This window comes from Tetrao urogallus (genome assembly GCF_951394365.1).
Source record: "Tetrao urogallus genome assembly, chromosome: 3".
NCBI lineage: Eukaryota > Metazoa > Chordata > Aves > Galliformes > Phasianidae > Tetrao > Tetrao urogallus.
In genome coordinates, this window is record NC_136815.1 from 43,482,093 (window position 1) to 43,506,643 (window position 24,551).

The 24,551-nt window shown below is 41.6% G+C and overlaps 1 protein-coding gene across 1 annotated transcript in view; it reads left to right on the forward strand.

The window, feature by feature from the left end:
• Window positions 1-9,878: 9,878 nt before the first annotated feature.
• Window positions 9,879-24,551, forward strand: part of CDH2 (cadherin 2) — a gene marked incomplete at both ends in the record, with an annotated part of 112,484 nt that continues 97,811 nt past the window's right edge. Inside the window, 2 exons of the mRNA XM_079533361.1 lie at window positions 9,879-9,953; window positions 20,827-20,938. Coding sequence (XP_079389487.1) covers window positions 9,879-9,953; window positions 20,827-20,938 — 187 coding nt within the window. The remainder of the gene's footprint in view (window positions 9,954-20,826; window positions 20,939-24,551) is intronic.

Below are 24,551 nucleotides of genomic sequence, written 5' to 3' on the forward strand. Positions count from 1 at the left end.
ATAACAGTGAAAGCTGAGTGCACTAATGCAACCATGAGCCAATGCTCTTTCACTGTTTCTCATGCTTGCTCTATCACTACAGTAAGCATCACATGCTGGGTTATCTTCTCTTCCAAAGTCCCACTTAGTCAGCTTTCTGGAGGCAAACTAAATACCCAAAATCTAGATGTGAGTTGTAACCATATCCCATCTCCATACTGAAGTGACCCTTCAACAGATCTAAACCCCTTTTGCCTATTTTCTGTAGGAGCAATGATGACCAAGAGACCAGATCTCAGAAACATGAAGCTTTTGAAAAAGGGTTTCTTGAAGGAATGAATTGAAGCACGCTGCTATGATATAGAAAGCCTCATGTTAAAGACTGATATGATAGTAAGGAGATGTGTTGAAAACAGCTAATACAGGGTTCTTTAGCTCTGTTTCTTTATTAGATGTGTGATACCAGGAAGAAAACAAATCTAGAATTTATTTCTAAATCAGCACCTGCTAAATGCCACTTTCTTCAGCAGGGAGAGACACTGTGAATGAATACTATAGTTTTGCAGCCTTGTCTTCATTCATACAACTCATACACTTGAGTTGAAAGGGAGAAGAATATGAATGGCTGAGTTTACAGTCAACACAGGGTTGCTGTCAAAGGAAAACAAAGTCATAAAAACACAAAATATTTAAACTCTCATGGAATATGGGAGGGAGGAAAGTCTTACTTCTGCATTCTCAAGCAACAGCTAGAAATTTGCTTTTGGCCATCATGCAGAAAAATATTGTCTTTAGCACAATAACTGTAAGCTTTTATTTCCCAGCCTCTCCTCCAAAAGAGCCAGTGCTGCAATTCTAGGGGATGAGTCATGGTATGGATGTGTATTCAAAAAGCGCAAAAGCCACCAAAACAACAACAAACCCTTTTAAAAACTATTAAAAGCTGCTGAGCAAAGTCGCCCAGTTCAGACTGAAGCTTATGGAAAATAAGGCAACCAGGAAGGTACAGCTGTGAGACAAAGTAATACACATGGAGAAAACTCCACGCCATTCCAAAGCCAAGCATATGTTTGTAGACTTACAAATACACAGCACCAAATCAAGTAACTTGTGTTTTGGTGGAAAACAACATATAATTCTTTGGTTAGATGCTAACGCTATCCAACTCCTCACAGTGGAAGCACATCCAATTTTATCAGACCTGTTCTAGTCTTCTTGTCCTTCAGTTTCTTTACTGCAACTTTTTAGTGATTGACACTAATCAAGGCCCAGATTTGGAGGGATTTCTTTCAACAATATGTTTACAATTTACTGACTCATCTCCAGGTGGGATTACACGTGCCTCTCTTCAGAAGCCCAGGACGTGTTCAGGCAGAATCAAAGGGGACATACATGCTCTAATGGATAGGGAAACTCACTGTTACTTAGCAGTGAAGTGGGACACTTCTGGCTTCCCAAGGACACTTTATTTCTAAAAGCAGTCTGGTCTGGTTATGATGACTCCAAATCAGTGCAAGGAGAAAATATGCAGAGATATAAAGTGATCAGTGTGGGATGGAAGTGGAAGACTGCCAGAAGTGGAGCTGCAAGGAATGTATTTACAAAAGCTTCAGTGCAAAGGAAAATGAGGGTTTCTTCCTGTAAAAATCAGATGCCTGGGAACAAATACTGCATGTGTTTTTCAGAGAGTGGAATGCTATTTTGGTAAGCTGTGATTCTGAGTGATAACCAAAGCAATAGTGTGACAAAAGGATTAATGTGATCACTGTATTTGTTGATATGGAAATATTGAACAGGAATCCAGTACATCTTTTTTTTATTATTATTATTTTTTTTAATGATTACAGCTACCAGTGAAACACACTGTGCAGTGCTAGTGCCAGTATTTCAAGCAGCATGTTTAAAATTAGAGGGTCAGGGAAGAACTAGAACATTTATTAAATAATTGGAAACCTAGCGTTTTAATGAAATACTCCAGAATTTTGCTTTAGTTAGCTTAATAAGGAAAAGTATAGACTTATCAAAGGTAACTGGTCTGCAGTTCTATACAGGAAACAGAAACATGAAAAAAGCAACTCATCAGCTTATTGCTGAAAGAAATAACAAGAGTCAATGGCTGGAAATTAGACAAGTCAGATAAATGCAGTCTAGTCATGACACAGACGTTTTTAAAGGAAGAGTAACTATCCACTGGAACAACTTACTACAGGTAACATTATATTCTCCATCACCAGTAATCTTTAAATTAAAATTGGATTTTTTTTTTTAAAGTATCCAGTTCAAGCAGTAATTATTTCAGTAGAATTTTATAGCCAGTATTACACGAAAGGTCATCCTATAGACTTTTGCTCATTTAAACTAGGATATCTAACGTTTCCAATCTAATGGTTTTAAAGTAAATCACAAACATGCATAAAGAATTTCTGATAAACCCTATGAGGCATGTAAGCTCTTTCACTATTTATCTTTGGCTGTGGAGTAAGTGCTGGGTAATAGAGATACCACTGGGGTAGCATCAGGCCAGGTAGCAGCAGCACACAACTCAGTGCTGGATGCAGCCTCTCTGCAAATCAGAGCAAATGCTTGGGTGTTTAGCCCCTGCTGAGTTCCCTGCTGCTGCCTGCACCTGAGGAGCAGTGAACAGCCTTAGTTATAGCAGTAGTTGATGTTTCACCCCCTCTGAAGTGGTTGAAAGAAAGGCCCAGGCATGGCTAAGAATGCGTCTGTCGCTGATTTGTGAAGTGAGATTTTCCACTGAAGAAACACATTCACTGGGAAAAAATAACTGCAACAAACAAAGCTTGTGGTGGGTTCTGTCACTTTAAATCAAGCCTCCATCTCTGCTATAAAAACATGCCCTGCCTCTCCTCAAGTTATTGGCCCTGTTGGGAAAATTACCAGGCAATATTCTTAAGCCTGTTTTACAATGAGGTCAAAGTAAATGATGAAAATGGTCCCCTCTGACTTCAGAATGTATAAACAGTTGATGTGATCCATTAGCAGTGGAGAAAAAGGAAGAGACTTTATTTTTAAGCCAAAGAATTGAAGTCCTAGATTATTATTTCTTCCCAGAATCAGCACACGTTCTAAATGGTGCTCCTTAACACAGAAATTTGGGGCTGTGACTAAAAATGATACTAATAGCAATAATAATAATTTTACATTTCAGAAATACTTCTGTTGTAACTCTATAAAATATGGGCCGTGTTTTCATAGATGACAAGGACTCTGCAGCTCCCACGGGCTCTGAAATGAGAAGCAGCAGAGAAAAGTTTCTCACTGCTAATGCAGATGTAGGACATTCACAAAGGAACACAAGTCATTGTGCCAAGGCAGCTGCTAGCACCTTCATCCAAACAGCCCACCTACCCTTTGGTCTCACAGTTATCATTCATTTTTATATACAAAAAAGAACCAACAATCAGCTGCCTGATAGCTTTTAAGTGCGCCATTCAACTCCTGTTTCATCAAACGTGGCAGCCTGCACAGTGGTGAGCAGGGTTATGAGCGCGTTCCCTTAGCTCTGGGGACAGAGGCCTCTTGGGTAGATACAAGGTAGACAGCTGTGAATTGTAACACATCACAGTGCCATGGGAACAACTCTTTCTATCTGAAAGAGCCAACTTTTGGACACAGATGTAAAACTTCTCACCATCTCTCCCACTGGAAAAGCCTGATACTATAAGACCCAAACCCCAAATCTGCAGGCTTCCAAGGGTCCAAGCCTCTTCACCCAAAGGAGAGTGTCCCTTCTCCATGAATAAATACTTAATGACTTTCTGGAGTTCAGACTGATGATTCAGTCATGTCAGTTTATACAGCACTTAGGGACACTTCAGACTTGCATTACTGCAAAACAGAAAGATCTCCAAAATGTCACATCAAAGAAGAAAGCCATTCAGAAGTCCTACTAATGTAAAAATGAATCAAAATGAGCATTTTAAAAAAAATCTTCATGTCTCTATGAACCTTTGTAAAATATTGCAGCATGGATATTTCACTGTGTGTCAGATTTTAACTTGGATAGAATTTCTGCAGCCAAATTGTAAACACTTTGAATGAGCATTATTATTATCAATCCACCTGTCAATAAAAACAATTTTGAATCCACGACTTCCTAATTTTCTAAACGCTCTAAACTTCTTTCATCCTTGGAACAAACCATATACAATGTGTATTTTAATCTCCAACTTTGGAGAACATTGACTGTGATCTAAAATTCACTTTTTGTAATTGCAATTTCTTTCCTCGAACCAGAAAAAGGTATCAACAGGATACCAATTATATTAGCATGCAGGGCCATTTTATATTCTAACTTCACATTTCCTATGATAAACATAATTATCACTATTATAATCCACTACAAAAGGAGATATCTATGAAGTGCAACTACATCTTATATTGAAAACAGTTTATTCACTGAAGCAAGCCATATGTTTCTGTAATTTTGTGACTAAGTAAATTTTAAAGCACTGCAATTTCATTTCCAGTGCCACATCCAAGAGAAGCACTGTCTCAGTTCTTCAACTTTCCTTTGAGACATTAGTCAGAACCAGCTCTGTGCTGTCAGGCCCTTTGAAGGGGGGCAACAAGGATATGAAAATAGACAGTCCCTACCATCTCTCTGCCACTCAATACACCAGAGACTCTTGGAAACTCCAGAGAAGCTCCTGCAGTCTCCAAATAGCGAATGCTCACTTGTTCAGCGAAGATGGCTTATACGCAAAATTTTTGCAACACAGTGCTTGCTGGGAGAATAAGAAGAATATTAGATGCAGACAGATTTAGGGTATACAGATAGGAAACTTCTCTGAAATACAACAACATAATTTTCAGACCTGCAACAATGCCAGATTTTGATCAACTTTAATAAAGGACAAGGAAGGCACACCCTCAATATAAGAACTAGGTTCCTTCCAAAGTTAAAGTCTGTTTTCCACAGCCCGGGAGTAAAATACCTCAGTGAGATGGCAATAACAATTTTATAACAAAAATAAAATATTTTCCTTGATCTCATTCTTCAAAAAGGATAAAAGATTTTTTCTAAAGTTATCAAAAAGCACTTGGCTCAAAACAGCAAACCAGCACAGAAAATTCAATCTAGTTAACTAAAGGAAGGGAACAGTACATGCAAATAAGATTTTGGGATACAAAATATTAAGCAAACCATAGAAGAAACAAATTATTATCTATGCTGGTTTACGATAAATGATCGGGATTCCAGTTCCTTAACTGTTATTACCTGAAAGTCAGCAGTAATAAGGCTGTTATTCTGGAAATTTCTTTTTTTTTTTTTTTTTTCTATGTGTTACCTGATTTTTAGAGAAACTAGTGAATTCTGGCTATTAGTGAGGAGGAAGTCTGGGACTCTGCAGACTGTGTGAGTCTCAAAAAGGTGAGACTTCTGATCCCGAGATTTGGTTACATGATTTCATTGAGAGGCTGATCAAGAAAAAGGAGATATTTCACTTCAAATAAATGAATTATGAGCAAATAATAATAAAAAAAATTGATTTTAGTGAAACCGGCTTTTTAACAGGCAAGTCCTACTCCTTCTACTGGACTGCTGTCTAATGGAACAGTTATATGAAACTGTAAAACTTTCTTTTGTGATGATTAGAAATTATCATACGCCATTCTTACAAGTTATCATCTTTTCAATCCTTTATCACAACACTTTAATAAAGAAGGACATTGTTCTGTAAGATAATTGTTTGTTATATATGATATTTGACCAAGCAGAGATGTTGTTGATCAGAAGATCTTTTCCTCTGTCTTGATTTTCAATAGAAACACTCCAGACTGAACAGCTTACAGGCACTGGGCAGCAATGCTGAATGAGCTTGACTATGCTGATTCTCAAATCATCAAACATAGCGTATAGACAAAAAGCAAATTATACAATATGCAAATATATAGTATCTCAGCTGTATTACACATGCTCAGCTTCTTCTCCATAGAGAAATCCTTTGCAAAATGTACTAGCAATTAACACAAATGTAATTGGTGGCAGTTATGATTTAGCTATCAGAAGAAGAAAAAACACATCCTCTTTCACCAAATCATATATATGTATGTTAAATATACATATGACAGAAAGAGATTGATGCTGTTGAGGGTTGCTAAAGCAATGGAACTGCTACATACAGTTTCATCTGCTACATGCTGCTTTTATCCTAACCAGACAATTTTCCAACCTGAGCAGAGCAGCCCACAGACTGCAGCAGCCTTGGACACCTTTCCATAACTTGCATGGTCTTCATATAAGAAAGGATGGAGAAACACGCATGAAATCCTGGACAGCTCATAGTATGTGCAGCCTTCTCATGTCATAGTAAGAAACGACCCCTATTTTTTCCAGTATCATGATAAAACTCTGCACATTTCTTTCTGAACGCTTTCAGAAAGAAAACAAGATTGCAGAGAACGAATAAACTATTACTTAATGTTTTGCTGTTGTTTTTGTTGTTTTTTTTTAAATGAAACAGATATTTTGTGGTATGCAATGAAAACAAGAAAAGTGGGTATATTAATATGCTCTTAGTCCTTTTGCTTGTTATATTTATCCTTTTAATTCTAAATAATGCAGTATAGCCTCCACCTTGTAAATAAGTAGGCAAATGAACAGCAGGATGCAGTGTATAGTACAATGGAATTTTCTGAGATCACATGTATAAATATTTGTCAGATCAAGGCCCAAACTGTCAGTAAGGTGCTTAATTTAAATTGAGGAAAAAGGCAATGGCAGCACCTGGCAGATTAAATGTATGGATTGACCCACAAGGGAAAAGTTCTTTTATTTTTCAAAATATTTGAAGCCATGAGCTCTCTAGTATGTTCCAAATGGAAAACATTCTTTTTTTTACATAATTTTTATGAACCTTAGGAATAAAAATTAATTTGGACAAGTTGAAAGAGAGACTCAACTCCATGACTAACATGGGAATTACCCTAATCCTCTCTTCAACTTAATCATAGAATTTTAACAAGGTTTTTCTGGAAGCCCTTGAGATCTCCTAGGTTGAACGTTAACGTGTCCATTATTTTTCCACTGCTTAGAGCACACTCATAAATGCAATCTGTAGCTGAGTTATGAGATAAACTCTTTGAGCTCTAAATCACTTGTTTGAATCTCGGCCAGAAATTGTCTCCATTTGCATGATATATGTGATAATGGCTGATGATCGCAATCTAGTGATCTGTTCCATTGATGATCTCAATCTAGCACCAATTCTAACTCCCAAGCCCTAACTATGCCCACTTGTTACTAGTTTACTTCTGGAACAAGCTGTTCTCTGGGGGGTCATGCTGCAAAAGAATATCAGAAGCCCCGAGGAGCCATCCACATTCATGAGCAACTCACAAGTTTCTGCTCTGCTCTCATAACATGATTTGTGCAGAAATTATACCACAAAAAGTGTAACCTATCCCTGCTCTATCAGATTCTCTTGATCACAGCACCCAGAACCATGAAAGTCCATGAGCAGGAGAGCACTTTTGGTTACAACAGTGTAAATAATGGAAGCCACCTGCTTAGTAGAAATCCATTCAAGACTGAAAGATTCAGTATAACACTGTTTGTGAGAGCAGTTTTTCTACCCTGGTTAGTATTTCTGCACAGAAACCTGAAGGCAGTAACAGGACTCTAAGAAGCATCAGGCAGAACACAGAGCCGGTCCCCTTCCAGACATGCTGTAGAGCCTTTTGCTTTTTCAGGCCTGTAGGGATGGATGGGCTGAGGGAGTATGAGAGGCCTGTCTCCTCCAGCTGATGCGTAATTACTCTAATTGGACTGCTTGTTTGCAGCATTGTTTATATGGCGTGCTTTGCATTTTGTAGCACACTTGTGAGAGTGAATAAATGGTCAAACAGCATAGTTAATTAATGTTGTTATTATTATGTCTACCTACCTGAAAATACAAAGAGGAATTTGTTACTGAGGGAAAGTCAGTATTTCATAAGCAAATCTGAACAAAAGCTCAAGGTAAGCCACAAAGACTGACAGAGTACGTGCACTACCAGGTGCGAACTTGGGAAACTCACCGCAGTATGAAAATACAAACACCAGCAGTAGCTTTTCTGCACACTTTCCTTCCATTCCAAGCTGCGTTTGATTCCAGAACTGCATTATCAGACACTGCTTCCCTCCTTTATTGCCCATCACAACTCTTGGCTTCGATACAATTTCATGGGCTACAACTTTAAGAAAGCGTGTGGAATAAAAGGGGTGCTGATTTTCTGTCGGGGCTGTCCCTCCTCACCTGAGCCCCATTTGCTTTTTTTAATGCCTCCAGGTGGGTGCAGTTCTCCCCGGTCCGGGGCTGCATCGGAGACGCGGTCCGGCAGGCGCACGGTTCGGGTGCGCGGCTGCACGGCACCGGTCCCCGGTGTTTGCCATTCTGCATCTCGTGCAACCAGCATCGTGTGAGTGTCCTCGGCAAAATGTAAAAGCAAATCTGCTGTTTTCTTTCGAAACAAAAGAAGGGGAGGGGGGAAAAAAAAAAAAAAAAGGCAGGCGCTGAGAGTGTTTTTCTTGCAAACTGAAGTGTAGAATAAGATGCTTTAAAATAATGCACCATTTTGAGTCAACATTTGGTGAGATTGCCTTCCTGGGAATGCCTACAAATCCTCCTCTTATTATGTCCCAGGATGGGAGCTGTGATGCATGGACACAAAACAACTTTGCTCAGCGACCTGAGGGAAGCTCCTTGCCAGCTCCGCTACTGACCCAGCACTGATAGTCGCTGCTGTGACTGGTCGCTCAGCAGCGCTCCCCGCTTCCGTTAAGCACGCTGGCATTTTTTGGACGCGCGGACCGCAGCGCCGGCCAAAGCTTTGAAAAACATTGGCTGGTAAATTCGGCAGGTAGTTTGGAATAGAAAGGAGTAAGGAAGAAAGAGGAAGAGATAGGGGAGGAGTAATAGAAATAATAATAAGCAACCTTCTCAGCAGCAGCATTAGAACCAAACTTGGGACTCCGGCAGCGCCCCGCAACCCCCGGTAATGACACCCCTGGGTCTTCCCTGCCTCCGTCCCTCCCCCTCACCCCCCAAACAATCGCAGCGAAGCAAGTTAGGAGCGTTTCCATAATTATTTTTCTCTTTGTTCCCGGATTGTTGGCGCTGCGGAGTGCCCCAGCCCCGTACCCGCTCCCCGGAGCGAGGCGGGGCAGCTCCATTGGTCGTAGGGAGCGGCTGCGCCCGGCGCGCACACACGCACAGAGGCTGCTCGGTATTGTTATCATCGTGCTTCGGCGGAGGGCTCTGCGTGCAGGGGGAGGGGTGGAGGGAGGGAAGAAAGAGGCAGAGAGAAAGTGGAGACGGAGCATGCAGCAGGGCTGGGGCCGGGGCAGCGGCGGGGCTGGCACGCCCGGGGCGAGGCGTTGAGCGGAACGGAGCCGCCCGCTCGAGCTCGCCGGGGAGCAGAGCGGGGAGGAGAGGGGCGGGCACGATCCGGGCGTGGGGACGGCGCCGAGGACTGCCGCGCCGAGCCGCCGCCGCACCGGCCTGGCAGCAGCGGCAGCAGCTACTTCTTTCTTATCTCGCAGCCTTTTGTTCGCCCATCCTCCTCCTCCTCCTCCTCCTCTTCCCTGCCCACCCTCTGCACCGCGGAGGGGGCTCTCAGAGAGAAAAGCAGCCTGACCCGGAGCCGAGTTTCCCCCATCCTCCGCCTCTCTCCGTCTCTCTCTTTCCCCGCTGCATCGCTGCCCATGAGCTAGAGCGGTAGGCGGCAGCTAGCGCCGCGGCACCGGCTCGGGCAGGCGGGGACAGAGCGCAGCCCCGGGAGCCGCCGGCGCCCGACCCTCCCTCCGTTCCCGCCGCACCCCTCGCCCCGCTCCGGGCTCCAGCCGCGCTCCAGGACCGCCGGGGGCCGCCCCGCCGCCGCCCCTCCTCGCCTCCATGTGCCGGATAGCGGGAACGCCGCCGCGGATCTTGCCGCCGCTGGCGCTGATGCTGCTGGCGGCCCTGCAGCAGGTAAGCACCGCCGGCGGCGGGTGGGGAGCGGGGCCGGGCTGCGGCTCTTTGTTCCCCTGCGGGCGGCGGTGCCCGGGGAAAGCCGGCGGGAGGAGCGGTGGGGCGCGGGATACGCTGCCGGCCACCTGCTCGGGGCTGGGGGGAGAGCAGGTGCGGAGGGATGCGCGTGTGTGTATGGGGGGAATAGGGGAGTCCGGTGCTAGTTTTGCGGATGAAAGAGGGGGTATCTCCCTCGTATCGAGCGTGGGGGAGAAAGTAGCGGAACGGACACTGTGCGGGGAAATAGGAGCGGTGCGGCGTAAGGCAGAGCCCCGCGTCCCTCCCGGGCAGGTGGGGCTACAGCCCGGCCGGCCTCGCTGAGAGGGCACGGCGTTCCGCCGGCTCCGTGCCCGCTAATCCCTTCCCGGGAAGAATTTAATCAGCCGCCGCCTCCGTGCGGCCGCTGGTCGCCCACCCCCTGAGTGTAACGGGAATTTCTAGCGGGACGAGACGGGGCTCCGAAGTGTGTAATGCACGGCCGGAACCCCTCCGCACGGCCCGGGAGGGCTCGAGGTGTGGAGCATTCCCGGGGCAGCGCTCGGAGGGAAAGCGGGACCCTTGTCGGGGCAGGTGCCGGGCGGCAAAATGGATCCCGCAGGGGTGCCCTGAGCGCCGGGGGGACGCGGTGGGAGCGGGTGGCGGCCGCTGTCCCCCGGCTTTGTGCCGGCTGAGCCCAGCCCGGGGGGTGGAGAGGGCGGTAAATCTGAGGGACAGATGGCGCAGATCATCGCCTCTTAATGGTATTTACGGTCGGGGCATTTCTGACGGGTTGGGGGAGAGGCCGGAGGCCGGGCCGGCGGCGGGGACAGGGCCCCGGGGCGCTGCGGCGGTCTCCGCCTCCCGCACGGGCTGCGGCCGGGCCGGCGGCCCCTGTCCATGGTGAGCGGCGGGGCAGGAGGGAGCTCTGCCGCCTCTCCGCCGCTCCCCTCACCGCGTGCCCCTCTGCGATCCCCGGGCGTCCCAGCCGCGCCCGGGGCTGCTGGCTGACGGCGGGCAGCGCGGTGGCGGATTTCAGCCGTGGCCCTCAGAGGGCAAAGGCACGGAGCTGTCTGTCCGTCCATCGCGGTGGAAGAGCGTCCGGCAGGACTCGACTGACTTCCATGATAGCAGCCACTCTGCTCAGAAACTTGTTATGTGCCACTTTAGCTTTGTTTTATGCTTGTTTTTGCAAGGCAAAAGCCAGACCCCAAAAACCAGTACCGACTGATTTTTAGTGCTGTTAATCGCGCACACTTTCAGTTCTGTTCAGTCTTCCCGTCTCAGTGACTCTTCAAAGCCCACTTTCTGCACTGAGCCTGTATTTCATCTTTTTCCTACCCGGGGCAGGTTGGAAATGAAGCCCAAGCTGTGAATTGGGGACAGGAGGGAACCTCGCTGCTTTCATGCATCACTCAGTGTCACCATTGTGTTACGCTTGGGGAATCCAATTTCCCCCTTGTTTGGGTATCCATTAAATCAGGTTAGGACTGATTTTTAATAGTGTGTAACAAAATTGGAACTTGGGTATGAAATCAGATTTATAGACCTGTGTCTGTACAGCACTTTATTTATTTTTTCTTTCATGTGAACTGTGGAGAGCCCTCACAAACAGGGTGCAGTGGGAACTTCTTTTTCCCGCCTGGGTACCTGCTCCTTTTGGTTTGTACAAGGTTATCTCTTTAAGTTTCTTCTGCAGTGTTGAACCTTCCAGCTTTTTCCTGCCTCTTTGCAACACAAGAGCTCTCTGCCTTTATTGTCTGAAGTTATTGATCACTCATTTTTCATCAGTGATGTGGAAAAGCAGTCATGATGGAATGCTTGATCATAACTGGAAGTGTATTTTAAGTCAGATCTGTGGGTTCTGTGTGTGTTTGGAAGAAAGGGCATTAGATTTCTGGCAATGTATAATGCACATGGGATGCAAGAGAATGTAAACTGCACTTGATTTTGCTGATCAGCCAATTCAGTGTGAGGCTGGAAGCACTGTGTAAAGAACCTGGGAGGTGGTAGGATAGAAGAAGCGGTATCTGCTTTTCTGCCCCAAAGCATCAGCTGCTTCTGGAACAGGAATAACAACAAAACAGAAGCAGAGGAAGAGATGGTTTGAGTGTTGGTTTATGGGAATAAAACTGAGATGAGTTAAAAATTAACTGGAAAACGGAATAGAAATTAAGTGCTCAAAAGGGGAATTGTTCTTTTTAAGTACAGGGTGATGGGACCACTCCATGGGCGTTCTCTATTTCTAAGTGAGAACAAATAATAATGTGATTATAGAGCCCTGCAAATGTAGAAGACTGGTTTGAATTCGAATTACAATGACAAGGGATGTAAGTTATTACTCCCTGCAGGCAGTTTTGGTCTTATTCCAGGTCTTAGCAAACGTATCCAGGTGATAAAACTGTTGCCCTAAATGACATTCCTGTTAAGCTGCCTCAGCTGTGAATTCAGTGATTGAGTTTCTTGTCAACTAGACCACTCGTACCTTCAGCTCTGGTCTCTGGCAGAATGGGGCGAGACACATGAATGCAGTTTTGCACAGGAGAGCTGAGATCATTTATTCTGAATGTATCTCATAACACACGTGTCTTAGATATTTTTTTTAGCCAAACTATTTTAAGTATTATAGTAGATACGTGATTGTATAAGAACTAAAATGAGTTTGAGGATGTCTCTTAAACAAAGCAAACTCGAACATCATTACTCCCTTGAAAGTGAACTGAATGTGTTTTATAATGCGTTTCATAAGCCCTGGAACAGAGCACTTATGTGAGTGGCTCAACCTTTGTGGATCTTCCTGTCCTGTTTTTGCTTCACCTTCAAAGAATCTGAGAAGTTAAATGTGGCAGGATGCTGCAGCGGAGAGCTCTCTGCTCCCTGTCTGCCTGGTTTAGGTGATAGTGGTGCCACTGACATGTCCTCAAAAGTCTGATATCTTCAAAATTGAATAAAACAAACGTATTTTTGGAAACCTATCTTTGGGATTTTCAAGTGGATGCATTATTTTAAAATACATTTTTCAAAAAGGCTTTTTCTGTAAACTGCTTTTTCTGCCTGTTATAGGACAGAAATAGATGTCGCTAAAGTAGGCAGTGAATTTTTGGAATTGAAATCACTGGTTGACAAAATAGGAAATTCTGTTTTCTCTCAACAGGTATTGTAGCAAGCTCATAAATGTATACGATGCCAATGTAACAGAAGATAGATATTTTCTTGTATTGTATTCATATTTTTTCATTTTAATAAATGATGTGTGTTTTCTAGAAAGCCTTCTATTGCTCTCTTCCTTCGTGTGTAGTACTGCTATGTAAGCATGCAATTTAATGTGCTATAAAGTCAGTTACATTTGTGGGTTTTGTTATACCTGTTTTAAAATATCACCCTGAATTGTCATATTTTTGAACAACATCTAGTTAAGAAAGTGTAACTCAAAAACTTCCCATCTACTGTCTTTCTTTCTGCTCCCAGAAGTTGGAGGAACTCCCAGAAACATCACTGGAAAAAACCTGTCATGTTCTATCTTAGTTATTTTCAGTGACATTTTTATGTCAGTAATTTCAATTATTGATGTTTTTAATAACTGAACACATAAGAAAATTTGGTTCTTATAGTAGTATAACAAGTAAATTTTAGTAGTATAATATTTAAAAATAGCCTGGGGAAGTTGTGAATCAAGTTATTTTTGCTCATCGCAGACTGCCTTGCGTAAGGGACTTTTTGTCATGTGGCAGCAAACAGGAACAGTTGAATGGCTTTTCTTGCCTGAATGAGAGGATCATCTATCAGTTAAACTCCTTGTCTCCCACTGTTGTTTTTCCTTTTTTTTTTCTGAATGCTTTTTTGTTTTACTTATTTTTATTTTTTAACTTTAAATAACATGTGGTTGAGTAGTTCACCAGCTACCAGCAGCTAGGATAAGAATTTATACTTTAAACAATGCGCATACAAGATATCAATTTGCTCACCTAAGAATCTGAACCTCTAATGTATAATGGTGTTTTTGATGTATTTATTTTTAAGCTTTTTTTGTTGTTATTACAAAGCATAGGAGAAGCCTATAGTGTCATAGTGGATACGCTTATCTACTACCTCATTCTTTCCAGTTGTGTATGAGGTGGAATGGGGCAAATCCCATATGAATGATGAAAGTAAAGTAAACACTCAGTGTCTTTTGCGGTAGAAATTATCATTTTTATAGCAATTTTCCTCACCTTTCACTGAAGTGATACTTGTTGCTTGGTCACTGGTTGCTCATACCAGGCAGAAGTGAGTTTGTCTAGAATCAGAGAATCATCTGAGTTAAGAAGGGACTTTTAAAGGCCAAGTAGTCCTACTTCCCTGCAGTGAGCAGAGGCATCTACAGCTACATCAGGTTGTTGAGTGTCCCAGTCTGTCCTGACTTTGAATATCTCCAGGGATGGAATACCTACCACCTCTCTGGGCAGCCTTTTCCAGTGCTTCTCTGCAAAAGAGAACTTCAGGAAAAAAGGTGGTGTGTATTAATGTGGGATGAGTTTGAGGAGGATTTGTCTTGCCAGAGAGTGTTTGTAGCTTGTGGCTGATGGGAGAAAGACCTTCCTCATCTGAGTGTTGGGCTGTGTTCCAGCTCCCCTTCTTGTGGCAGCGGCAGATCAGTGGATGACCTAATCTGCGTGATTCATAATTTGATTTGATCCTGCCGTTCTCACTGAAAGATCATGGGAGCTCTGTCTGAATAAAGAGGGGAAATTAGGCATTCTATTTTTAAATGCCTTATGAAAACAGATATAGCAGCTTCCAAGATGGAAGGTATATCACTGCCAAGTCTTTTCAACGATTCACTTAAACTATTTGGTTTTAGTCAGTATTCATGTATTTAATTAAATATCATATATCCAAAAGGCGCGTTTATGCTCTCCTCTAGGCGCTCCTTGACATATTTAAAAAATATATTTTTACCAACAGACTCGCCTAGGGACTCCTCCATTCCTTATAATTAGCACATAATTATCACCCAGCAGCTGAAGACATAGTTAAAATTTTGTGATCCCCCGAAAGAGTTCTTCCAGATAGGCCTTGCAAGGCCTCCCCTGAAGGTCAGAAAAACCCAGAGCTCTTCTGTGTGCATCAGAAGCAGTTTTCATGGGCAGGGTTGCTGAACACGCGACCTTTATCATCAAGACAGCGTGAGGAAGTTTCAGTTTTTTGAAAACACTGGGATATATAGTCAAACGTAGGGCTGGTTTTAAAATATTTTTTTATTACCGAAATGTGACTTAGACTTAAATTCCCTTTAATTGTGGCATTTCAGTTGAAATTTTAGTCTTTTTTTTTTTTTTTTTTTTTTTTTTTTTTCCTCTGATAGGAACGGTGTCTTGCTTGGAGAGTGGGGGGCTCCATGTTCTCCTTGTTGATGGAACAAGAAACTCCAGACCAAATCAAAGCTTTGTGCTGTATCAGATACGTTCATAAATGTCTCTATATTTCATAAAGCAAGTCAACACCCTTGTTTCTCAGCTGTGCGTAAAAAGAGGAGGCTATGAGTGCAGTTTGTGAGACTCTGGCTTGCAAACGAACAGTAATGAATGGTAGTATGAGGCAGTTTGTTTTAAAACAGATGATAGTGTGGAAGTTGTAGATCCTGTTATCCTGTGGAAGTATTTGAAAGCTTTATGTATTGGTTTAAGAAGCTGAACTTTTTGGTTTGAAATTTGGTTCATGGAGTAGAGCTCTAATGTGAGCTGAAGGTGCTGTAATGAGAATGGCTTCTGGTGCCTCTGAAATAGAGGTAACTGGATGACCTCTGGGAGATCTTGGCTTGGCCTTGTCTTGGGAAGCTGCTAGCTTCCAGAACAATTTGAGTGAAAGGCACTTTCTCTCCGGTTGCAGTTCACAGTTGAAAACAAACGGTACTTGACAGTATTTACTGGAGTCATGCTCAACTCTCTTCAGTGTGTGAAGGTATAAAGTGCTGCAGCTCGTGGCAGTAAGTCAGAGATTAAGAGAGATGCTGAATGTTTTGAAGTGTTGCATCTAAAGCGTATTGGAGATGTGGCAGTGATCCTGCAGGTTATCTTTCATATGCCTGTTACTTTATGGTAGTGAGGGGAAGCTTGTCATAAAGTAAGATCCATCGTGTGCAGTATATTGCGTTTTGTCAGGTGATGTGTTTACCCAAAACTAAAAATGGTTAAGAAGATCTCTAGAGTTAGATAAGTTGTGAATGAATGCTGGGTACAATTTTGGCCTTTAAATTAATGAGGAACCACCTAGCCTTTAAACACAGTCACAGATGTTTCTGTGATTTGTGCTTAAGTTGAATATTACTGTCACAATTGAAAATTAATGTTGTTTATTAACGAGGGAGAGCTCAAATACCCAGCTCCTGCTCTGTCGTAGGTGTAATTATGTAAGACTTTGTTTTGAGCTTCACACAATAATGCCCTGCGAATTGGCTGGACTTGGCAATTAGCAGCTGTAACACATCCAATTATAAGTGTGTGGTGTGGTATTTTTTCCAATGCATATCCCTCCATTTCTCGTTTTACGACGTAGGCTTATTTTGCTACAGGAGTAAGCTATATTCAGCATAAAAGAAATTAGTCTTTCAGAAACAACTTCCCTTGCATTTTGTTACAATCAATATTAAGAAATCTAATGTTGTGGTACATGCAAATGCAAACAGTGCAAAAGCAGAGACTTTGATATTTTACATGAATTGAAACTGCTGAACTCCAGTGGTGTATGGCATATGCACAAGGAACAAAACCAACCCTGTTTGAAAGCAGTCTTTAAGAATCCAATTCTGAAAACATAGGATGCGTGTTGTGATACGAAATTGCTTCTACAGTCGTGTGGTGAGCTTGCATTTTTAAATAGGTGTTTCCTTACAGAACTGCATTTTAAATGTGGCTATGTCTTAGCAAGTATGGAAATTGGAGAGAGCTATTAGTCTAGAAACATCAGTGTTAATGAAACTGTCCTGTCTGGTTTTACTCTTGTTTCCATTTACAATCTTTTTTTCAAATGTGAAGCCTACATTGTTGGAATAAGGTTACTGGTGGTGTTTAGAAAAGCATGTAAATATGATTCCTTTACAGTTACAAAGTTTAGATGGTCATGGAGGATTTTATTTATTTTTTTTGAGCTATGGCACAACCTTGATTTTAAGCCACAGATTTCTAGTTGTGAAGCTAAAGTAACTGGAGGGGCACGGTACAAAAAAAGCAGGCTCAGCTGCTTTATCAAAATGACCTGTTAATTAATTGAATAATAAGTTTTGACAGACGGCTTCTAATGTATGTCATGTTGCTTCATGACTGCAGCATGTCTTTTGCATTTAGTCTGAAATGTATAATACCAAGTTTATATGCATGACCTTACCAAGTTTGAGTAGGTTTTAGCATCTGGAGATAACTGCAAAATCTACTGAACACTATCAAAAATGACTGAGTTAGCTATAAGGGGGAGCAAAATAGTTTTACACTGGTACCTATTTTGCTTTTGCAAAGTCTGATAGTGCTTCAGAGAAGAATTATCCGTGTAGTGATCTTGTTCAAAGCTTTGTAACTTTGTTAAGTAGGTTTTGTGTGAGTACAAGCTAAGGTAATTGCTTTCCATCTTAAAAGACAGTTTTTCTGTTGTGTGTTCTGTAGAGGGATGTACAACTAATATTTTCTTGTGTTCAGAATAGTCTTGAGAATTGCACTAATCACACAAAATCCTGTAAATTACAGTAATGTGCCCCCATAATCTTTGCTAACTTTCCCCTTTTGCCCTGGATGAGGGGATAAAAACATTCCAGCACTGTCTTTTGCTTCGAGTTAAAATGGTTTAAGTCTTGCAGTACTTTCAGTCTGAACTTGATGTGACCCATTGTATCTGAAGCTACAACTCCTACTTAATTCAAAATGCTTAACATAGGGCGATTAAGAAATGCTGGAAATTTAAATTCTCTTTTCCCTTGTGTTTTTATTCTCAAACAATATTTACAAAGGACTGTTTTTGGAGAGCAGAGTACAGTCTTTTGTCTCCAGATAAAATTGATGGCTGCAAATGAAAGAACAAAGAAGGCTCTCTATTCATGTCCCCACGTCTTTGTTTCAGTGGGCATTGTTTGAGTTTATAAGAGTTGTTTAGTACGTATAGATTGTTGGGAAGGCTGAAAGATTCCCAGGCGCATCAGAGCGGACTTGTTACACAATCCTGTTATCTCCTCAGCTGCCCACCCAGGACCTTTATTGTTTCAAGGATACCATGAAAGGCTATTTTTTTTTTTTTAATCACATTTGCTTTGAGGTTATCTTTTATGTAGTAGTTTAAACAAGTCTTAGTATTTTTCTTTCAAGTTGTGGAAACTTTATGAAGTCTGTGATTTGATTCTAAAGCCAAAGAAACTGGCAGCTGGAATAATAATTATTTTTTGATTTTACCATCTTTTTATCTTTTAAAAAACCAGTGTTTGAGTGGGCTGTTGAGGCTTAGCTGCAGACCCAGGTTCCAACTTTGTAGGTTGCGTAGCCTCCTCGTATTTTAAACATTGTTCCTTTCTTCCTTTACTTTTCTTTCATCTTTCATTACATTTCTTTTTTAGGTCCCCATATTAAAATAAATAAATAAATAAAGTCAGGGAGAAACAAGTGCCACAGTTTAAGTAGACACTTGATAATTAAAATTTCTCTTACTGGGTGCTTACCTAGATAGCTTACTAATTTGGAGGTGGGTAGCAAATTTTTGTTTTTATTGCTAGTGTGTTGAGCTGCTTAGATAGGATTGGTAAATGTAAGTGCATCTGGCTGTGCTACAAATCCCTCCTTGCAATAGTGATAAAATTACCCTAATAGGAGCTGGCATGCTGAGCATGGCCTAGCGTGTCAATGGACAGCAAGCACTTCTGCTGGGTCCTCTTCCCTGGGAAACACATGGTTTCTGGCGCTGCTGTCCCACATCTGTAATGTTCTCATGCACTGAGACTACTGCTCGTGTAGCAGCGTCAGCAGGGTGAAAGCCAGCATGATTTTGGTGCTGCACTTTTGTTCATTTTCAGTGCAACTTCAGCTTGCTTCCTCTGCTTTTGAAGTACTACCAGTAGGCTGTCCCCACTGCATGCCAGTGCGTGCTGCCTGCTCGGGTTTGACATCATAGTGGTTTGGATAAGTGCTCCCTAACCTGCCTCTGTCAGAAAGGGATTTGGTTTACAGATGATATGCTGTTAAAAGCATGGAAACTAATCTAAAAATTGTGACTGCACTAAGAGACAGAGAGGTGACAGATAGCTGGGTGCTTGAAAAATTCCAGTGGAAAGTGCTGATAAATCTCTAGGCAGACTGTGGGTGGTGGCTGCAACCCTCTTGCCAAGCTGAGCTGGACCAGGTACACAGCTGTAACATCTCTGTGCTCAGCCTCCAGGCCTGGTGAAATTTATCTTCGAACAGGTGGCACAGCCACTGCATAGTATGAGAATGCTCCTCCTCTTCTGTGCAGGTAATGTGTGAGCACAGATCTTAGGACATAGCTGCCTGATGCCTTAAGTCAGTGCTCTGATGCTCAGGAAAGTGGTTAATTGGTGAAGCACCATCATCTCCTTTTTCTCTACTCTTTTTTTTTTTTTTTTTTTTTTTTCTCCTTCCCTCTTTCCTCTTGGGATTCTGCTGTGAAATGTATGCTGGTGTGTGCTTCAGCATGACTTCAGGTAGTTCCACTTGAGGAAAACCCATTTGAGAAAGTAGAAGAGAAAATGTTTTTAAAGACGTGATCAGTTGTAGGTACAAAAGCATACAATTGTTCATAATATCAAAGTCCGCATACTGCTGAATCTGGGCGTGCATTTGAATAGGTCTTTACATAGTGTGTAGATGCATGTCAGATTTTTTCGAGGGGTGTCAGTGTCTGGAATGCAGTTCAGTGTAGTGGTGTGAGAGCTGGCCTCTGCTTTTTGAGGTGCAGTTTGAGGTGTTTTGCTCTATTTGGTCATTTAGTCACCTGGAAGCGTGGCTGTTCTATGGAGCTCTGAAATAAGGCAAAAACAATCCACAAATTATAGTCTTTTGCCACAGCAAGTTGGATGTGTTGTTTTTTTTTTTTTTTTTAACAGCAGCGAACTGTCCTGAAAACTGGCTTACCTATCAGTATATTTTGAACACAAAACACTCTACAGAACAAAAAAGTTTTTGTGCTCCATTATCTTTCTAAATAAAAAGTCATTTATGAAACTTAGAAAAATGTGATTTGAAGGGAGACTTTCTTCACAAGTGAGAGAATGGTTTCAACTGCTTGTCTTTTGCCTTATGCAAATTCAGTGAAGAGCAGTTCTTTATTTAACCTAATGTTCATTGGGTGGGGATTGAATTGGAACCATTTGACTTGCTATGATAACTGTTTGCTTACACAGATATAAGTACTGTTTCTTTACTGCAAATGCAACATTCTGTCTTACAGGTACTGGGGCAGCCTCACACAGTGATGTCTAAATAAAGCATTTTAAGTCATTGGCTGAAGTCTTTCCTCTCAAATATATCTGGCCATGAAGAAAAAAGAAGTCATTTGTCTTTGTGCAACATTTATTTCCAGAGGAAGGAATGTTTTTGTTCCCCCTAAGTTTCCACTTCAGTCTCAAAGACTGGTTTAGTTGAAATGTTCGGTTGTCAGAAGAATCAAGATTGTGTATTATTTAGATCTTACCAGACAAGTGGGACTTGTTCCTTCCATTCCAGTTATCAGAGAGATTAACCCTTTGCCCTCAGACTTCTAATTGCTGTCGTATAGAAACAAAGATGCTGTTTGTACAAGATAGGAGCAAAATGGAATGTGTGCTAACTGGAATGTTTCTCTGGTGAATAAGGGGGTTGTGATATTACATAAATTTTGTCTTGCATTTCAGGCACCGATAAAAGCAACTTGTGAAGACATGTTGTGCAAGATGGGATTTCCTGAAGATGTGCACAGTGCGGTCGTGTCGAGGAGTGTACATGGAGGACAGCCGCTGCTGAATGGTACTGCTAGAAAAGATGTTCTGATTTTTGTTGCCTAGAATCTTAATCATAAATTAGTCTTGAAGATTTCATTCTTAGGACACAAACTATGGAAGGAATATCAATCAGCTCTTAACAGTGGTTAATTTTTCCTTACTATTTGGTTACTGTTGTAGGACCTGGAAAATCAATTGGTGTTAATGGTAGCACGTGGACCTATGTTAATCATAAATATAATGTCTCAAATCTTCCCATGGTTGTCCAATAATTCCCTTTCTTAGCACAGTCTTTCCATTTATACTTCCTATTACAGCCCTTAAACTGATTTGTCATCTGCCTGTAATTTGAACCCATGCGTGAGTGTCGAGAAGGTAAAGTAAGCTTCCTTTCTGCTTTCTGTCTTCCATGGAAGTACTGCAGTTAGCACCTGGTCTTCGTGCACAAATCAATGCGGGGATAGTTCCCTTAGTAGGGTGCTGTCCTTGGCGGCACTCTGACGGGGCTGGAAGTCACATAGGATAACAGCCTCAGCCCTGCCTCTCCGTATGTATTTGTTAGACAAGATGGGAGGCTGTATGGAAGCATGCTTTTGGCTGTATGTAGAGAATTAAGTGATTATGCTCCTTAAGTACCTGCCAACGGTGGGGAAGGGAGCTCAAACTTTTGCATACCCACAGGCAAGGTAGCACGGGAGTGGATAGTTTAATTTAGGTAGCAACATAGGTTGCTTTTTCCTAGTGACCTCAGGAGAGAGGCACCTATGGAAGGCAAGACATGGGACAGGGAATTACATCAAGGGCAGCAGCCTCGGAGCCCTGGTCAGTGGCTATAGCTCTCAGTGCTCAGAGAGGAGCCTTGCCAGGCAGCACAGCACCATGCCAGTGCTATCTTCGGACGGTGCGCTGCTGCTTTGCCCTGGCACGTATCTGTGTCTGAGTGGCACGATGCCCAGACAAAGGCTAGCCAAGTCCCCAGCTAGCAACAAGCTCCGCCAGCGTGAGCCCTTGCTTCTGTGTGGGATGCACTGAAGTCAGTAGGTCTGCCTGTGTGCCTGGGAGCCGTCTGGGTGGGGAATTGGGTTCACTGCCCTTCTTGTCTTCTTGTCTCTTAAGGGCTGGAGTAGCCATCTGTGGAACACAGAGGTACCTGATGTGAGCCTTTATTGAATTTCCCAATAAGCTAAGTTTCAGTACAGAACTTTGTGAAAGAATGACATTTTTAAAAATTTGCATAAATTTCACTGTTTTCTGAACTGCTGGCGTCAATGTTGCTTTTATTCAATCTAATTCTGAAACTGCGGAACTAAGAACATCAGTCTTACTTTCAAATACATCTTAATAGCTAATTTAATTTTTTGTTTTTTCTTGTATATAAGTATGGTTACACAGATCAAGACTCTTGAATGAAAAACATTCTAATGACTCTGCAAAACAAAGTAGGAGCTGTAGTCTTGATACTGCATTCTGTATGTACCAGTATCTCTCCTTAATTATATTTTTACAGACTTTTGTTATGCTTTTGAGAAGTATAATGGAAACGTGAATGCAGGTAGAATCGAAGAATCAATCACCTTTATCATATTTCAGCTTTGGTTGTTAAAGCATTTTCAGCTTAGTTTCAAGGAAATATATTTTACAACCACATTCTTTTATTTTATTGAAGAATAACTTAGAAATTCATGCATTAAATTAAATATTCAGCTAACTGAGAAGATAATACAAAGGAATTTCCCTCACTGCTCCACTAGCTGGGAGTTAATAGACCATTCTGCTGTAGAATGTTGCAGTAGTCATCTGCACTGAGAACTCTTTCCATAGGTGATGTTGGAAACCTGGAGAAAGGGGCAGAAACAACAACAGAGAACTTAGAATACTACTGCTTTCCAAAGATACTGTCTTGAAACCATTGTTTGGTAATGGTCAGTTATAATGCTGCTTATTAATCATAAAATGAAAATGACATGAATTCATGAGATGTGCACTGTCCCATGGAAACTGTCTTTTGTTTTTGTGGAATTAAGACCCTTTCTGAAATCTCTCTCACTTCTTTCTACTGGCTGGGAAATACAGTGAATTGCCTTCTGATTCTCAGTATTGCTCATACAAATCTGATGATAATGACTGACCAGCCCTAATTGTTTTTGAGTAAGTAATGTACAGATGGAAAACTGACTTCCTTTTTCATTACTCATCCCAACCACACAGTCCCTCCTGTTGCTTTTTAAAACTTTGAAGTGAGTGAGGCATGCTGTTGATTTGTCCTTGAATGGTATTAAAATGCATAGCGTTTTAGGGAAGTTGGAATAGGAAAAAACGTACAGAGCATACAGCGTGTTCTGTATCACATCAACATCAACTGGTTTTGAAATGACCTGGAGGAGTTTGCTTATTCCTACCATTTCCTCAGTTGCATTACTGCAGTGGTTAATTCTTTTGAAAAATTCTGACATGCTTAAAAGCATATCATTTGCTGGTTACAGATAAACATACAGTCCATCATGGCATAGCTTTGACTTAAATTTAATTATACTGTCATTTTGAAATACTATTGTTGTCAAAAGCCTGTTTTCTGGTTATTGAACTAGATTCAGATGATGCTACAAGTTATGTATAGTTGCATGACATTTGCTTCTTAAATGTAACCATGGGCCCGATTCTGATCTCAGTGGCCTTATTCATATCTAACTGCATGATTATGCTAGTATGAATTCATAAGTGGTACATATGTAAGTTTTCTGTGTCATTTAAAATTGAGAGCTCTAATTTTCTTTGGATTTGTGCATTGATACAACAAACATAGAGGGTTTATGATCCTCTCAGTCAGCTGCAGAATAATTTGAACTTTACTTGATGTTTTCTTGACATGTTGTTTCTTAAATTTCTGAACAACAACAACAAAAAAAGACAAGATGTTTAATATCTGTCATGTTTGTGTGCTTTTATCTTGCCCACTGGGGGGGATAAGCTGCTTCTAAGCTCTTCAATTTCCATCTCTCTCACCAAAATGTAAATAAAAGTAGAGTAATCATATGACTTGTTGATCTATGCTTTTCAGTTGTTACAGTAATCTGGGTTATTTGATTATTAAGTATCCTTATAAGAAATGCTTAGGTTTGAGAGTATGGGGCAGTGTTCTACTGTGTGCTATGTGATACTCTTTTTTTATTCCTGTATTCCAGGAGGGATCAGTTATTCCTATTACATGGAGGAAAAAATATTTCTTTAATTTGTAATGACTTTCTCCATTTATTCATGTGGCTAGCATATGTTAACTTCCACTAGTTTGTCCTTCTGTGCATTAGGGCATATATTAAGTTGGTATCCCTGTTTTCAGTTGACATAATTTGTGAAAAATTGATGGAGAAACATATTCTGAATAAGCGTCAAATGCTTTGATGGTATTACAGTGACTTCACTAAGGATCTGGGAGTAGCTCAGTACCAATGTCTTCATTTCTGTCAAGGGAAAAGGGAGAAAAATAACAGTCTCAGAAAGCAAATTAAAAGAAACTTTGTGCACCGGAAAAAAAGTGTTTATCTTACTGATAAAATTGTGGAGATATTTGGGCCTTCTTCTAGAATTGAATGTATTTGTTAAGTATTTGAAGATTGAAATATTTCAGTATTAAATAAAAC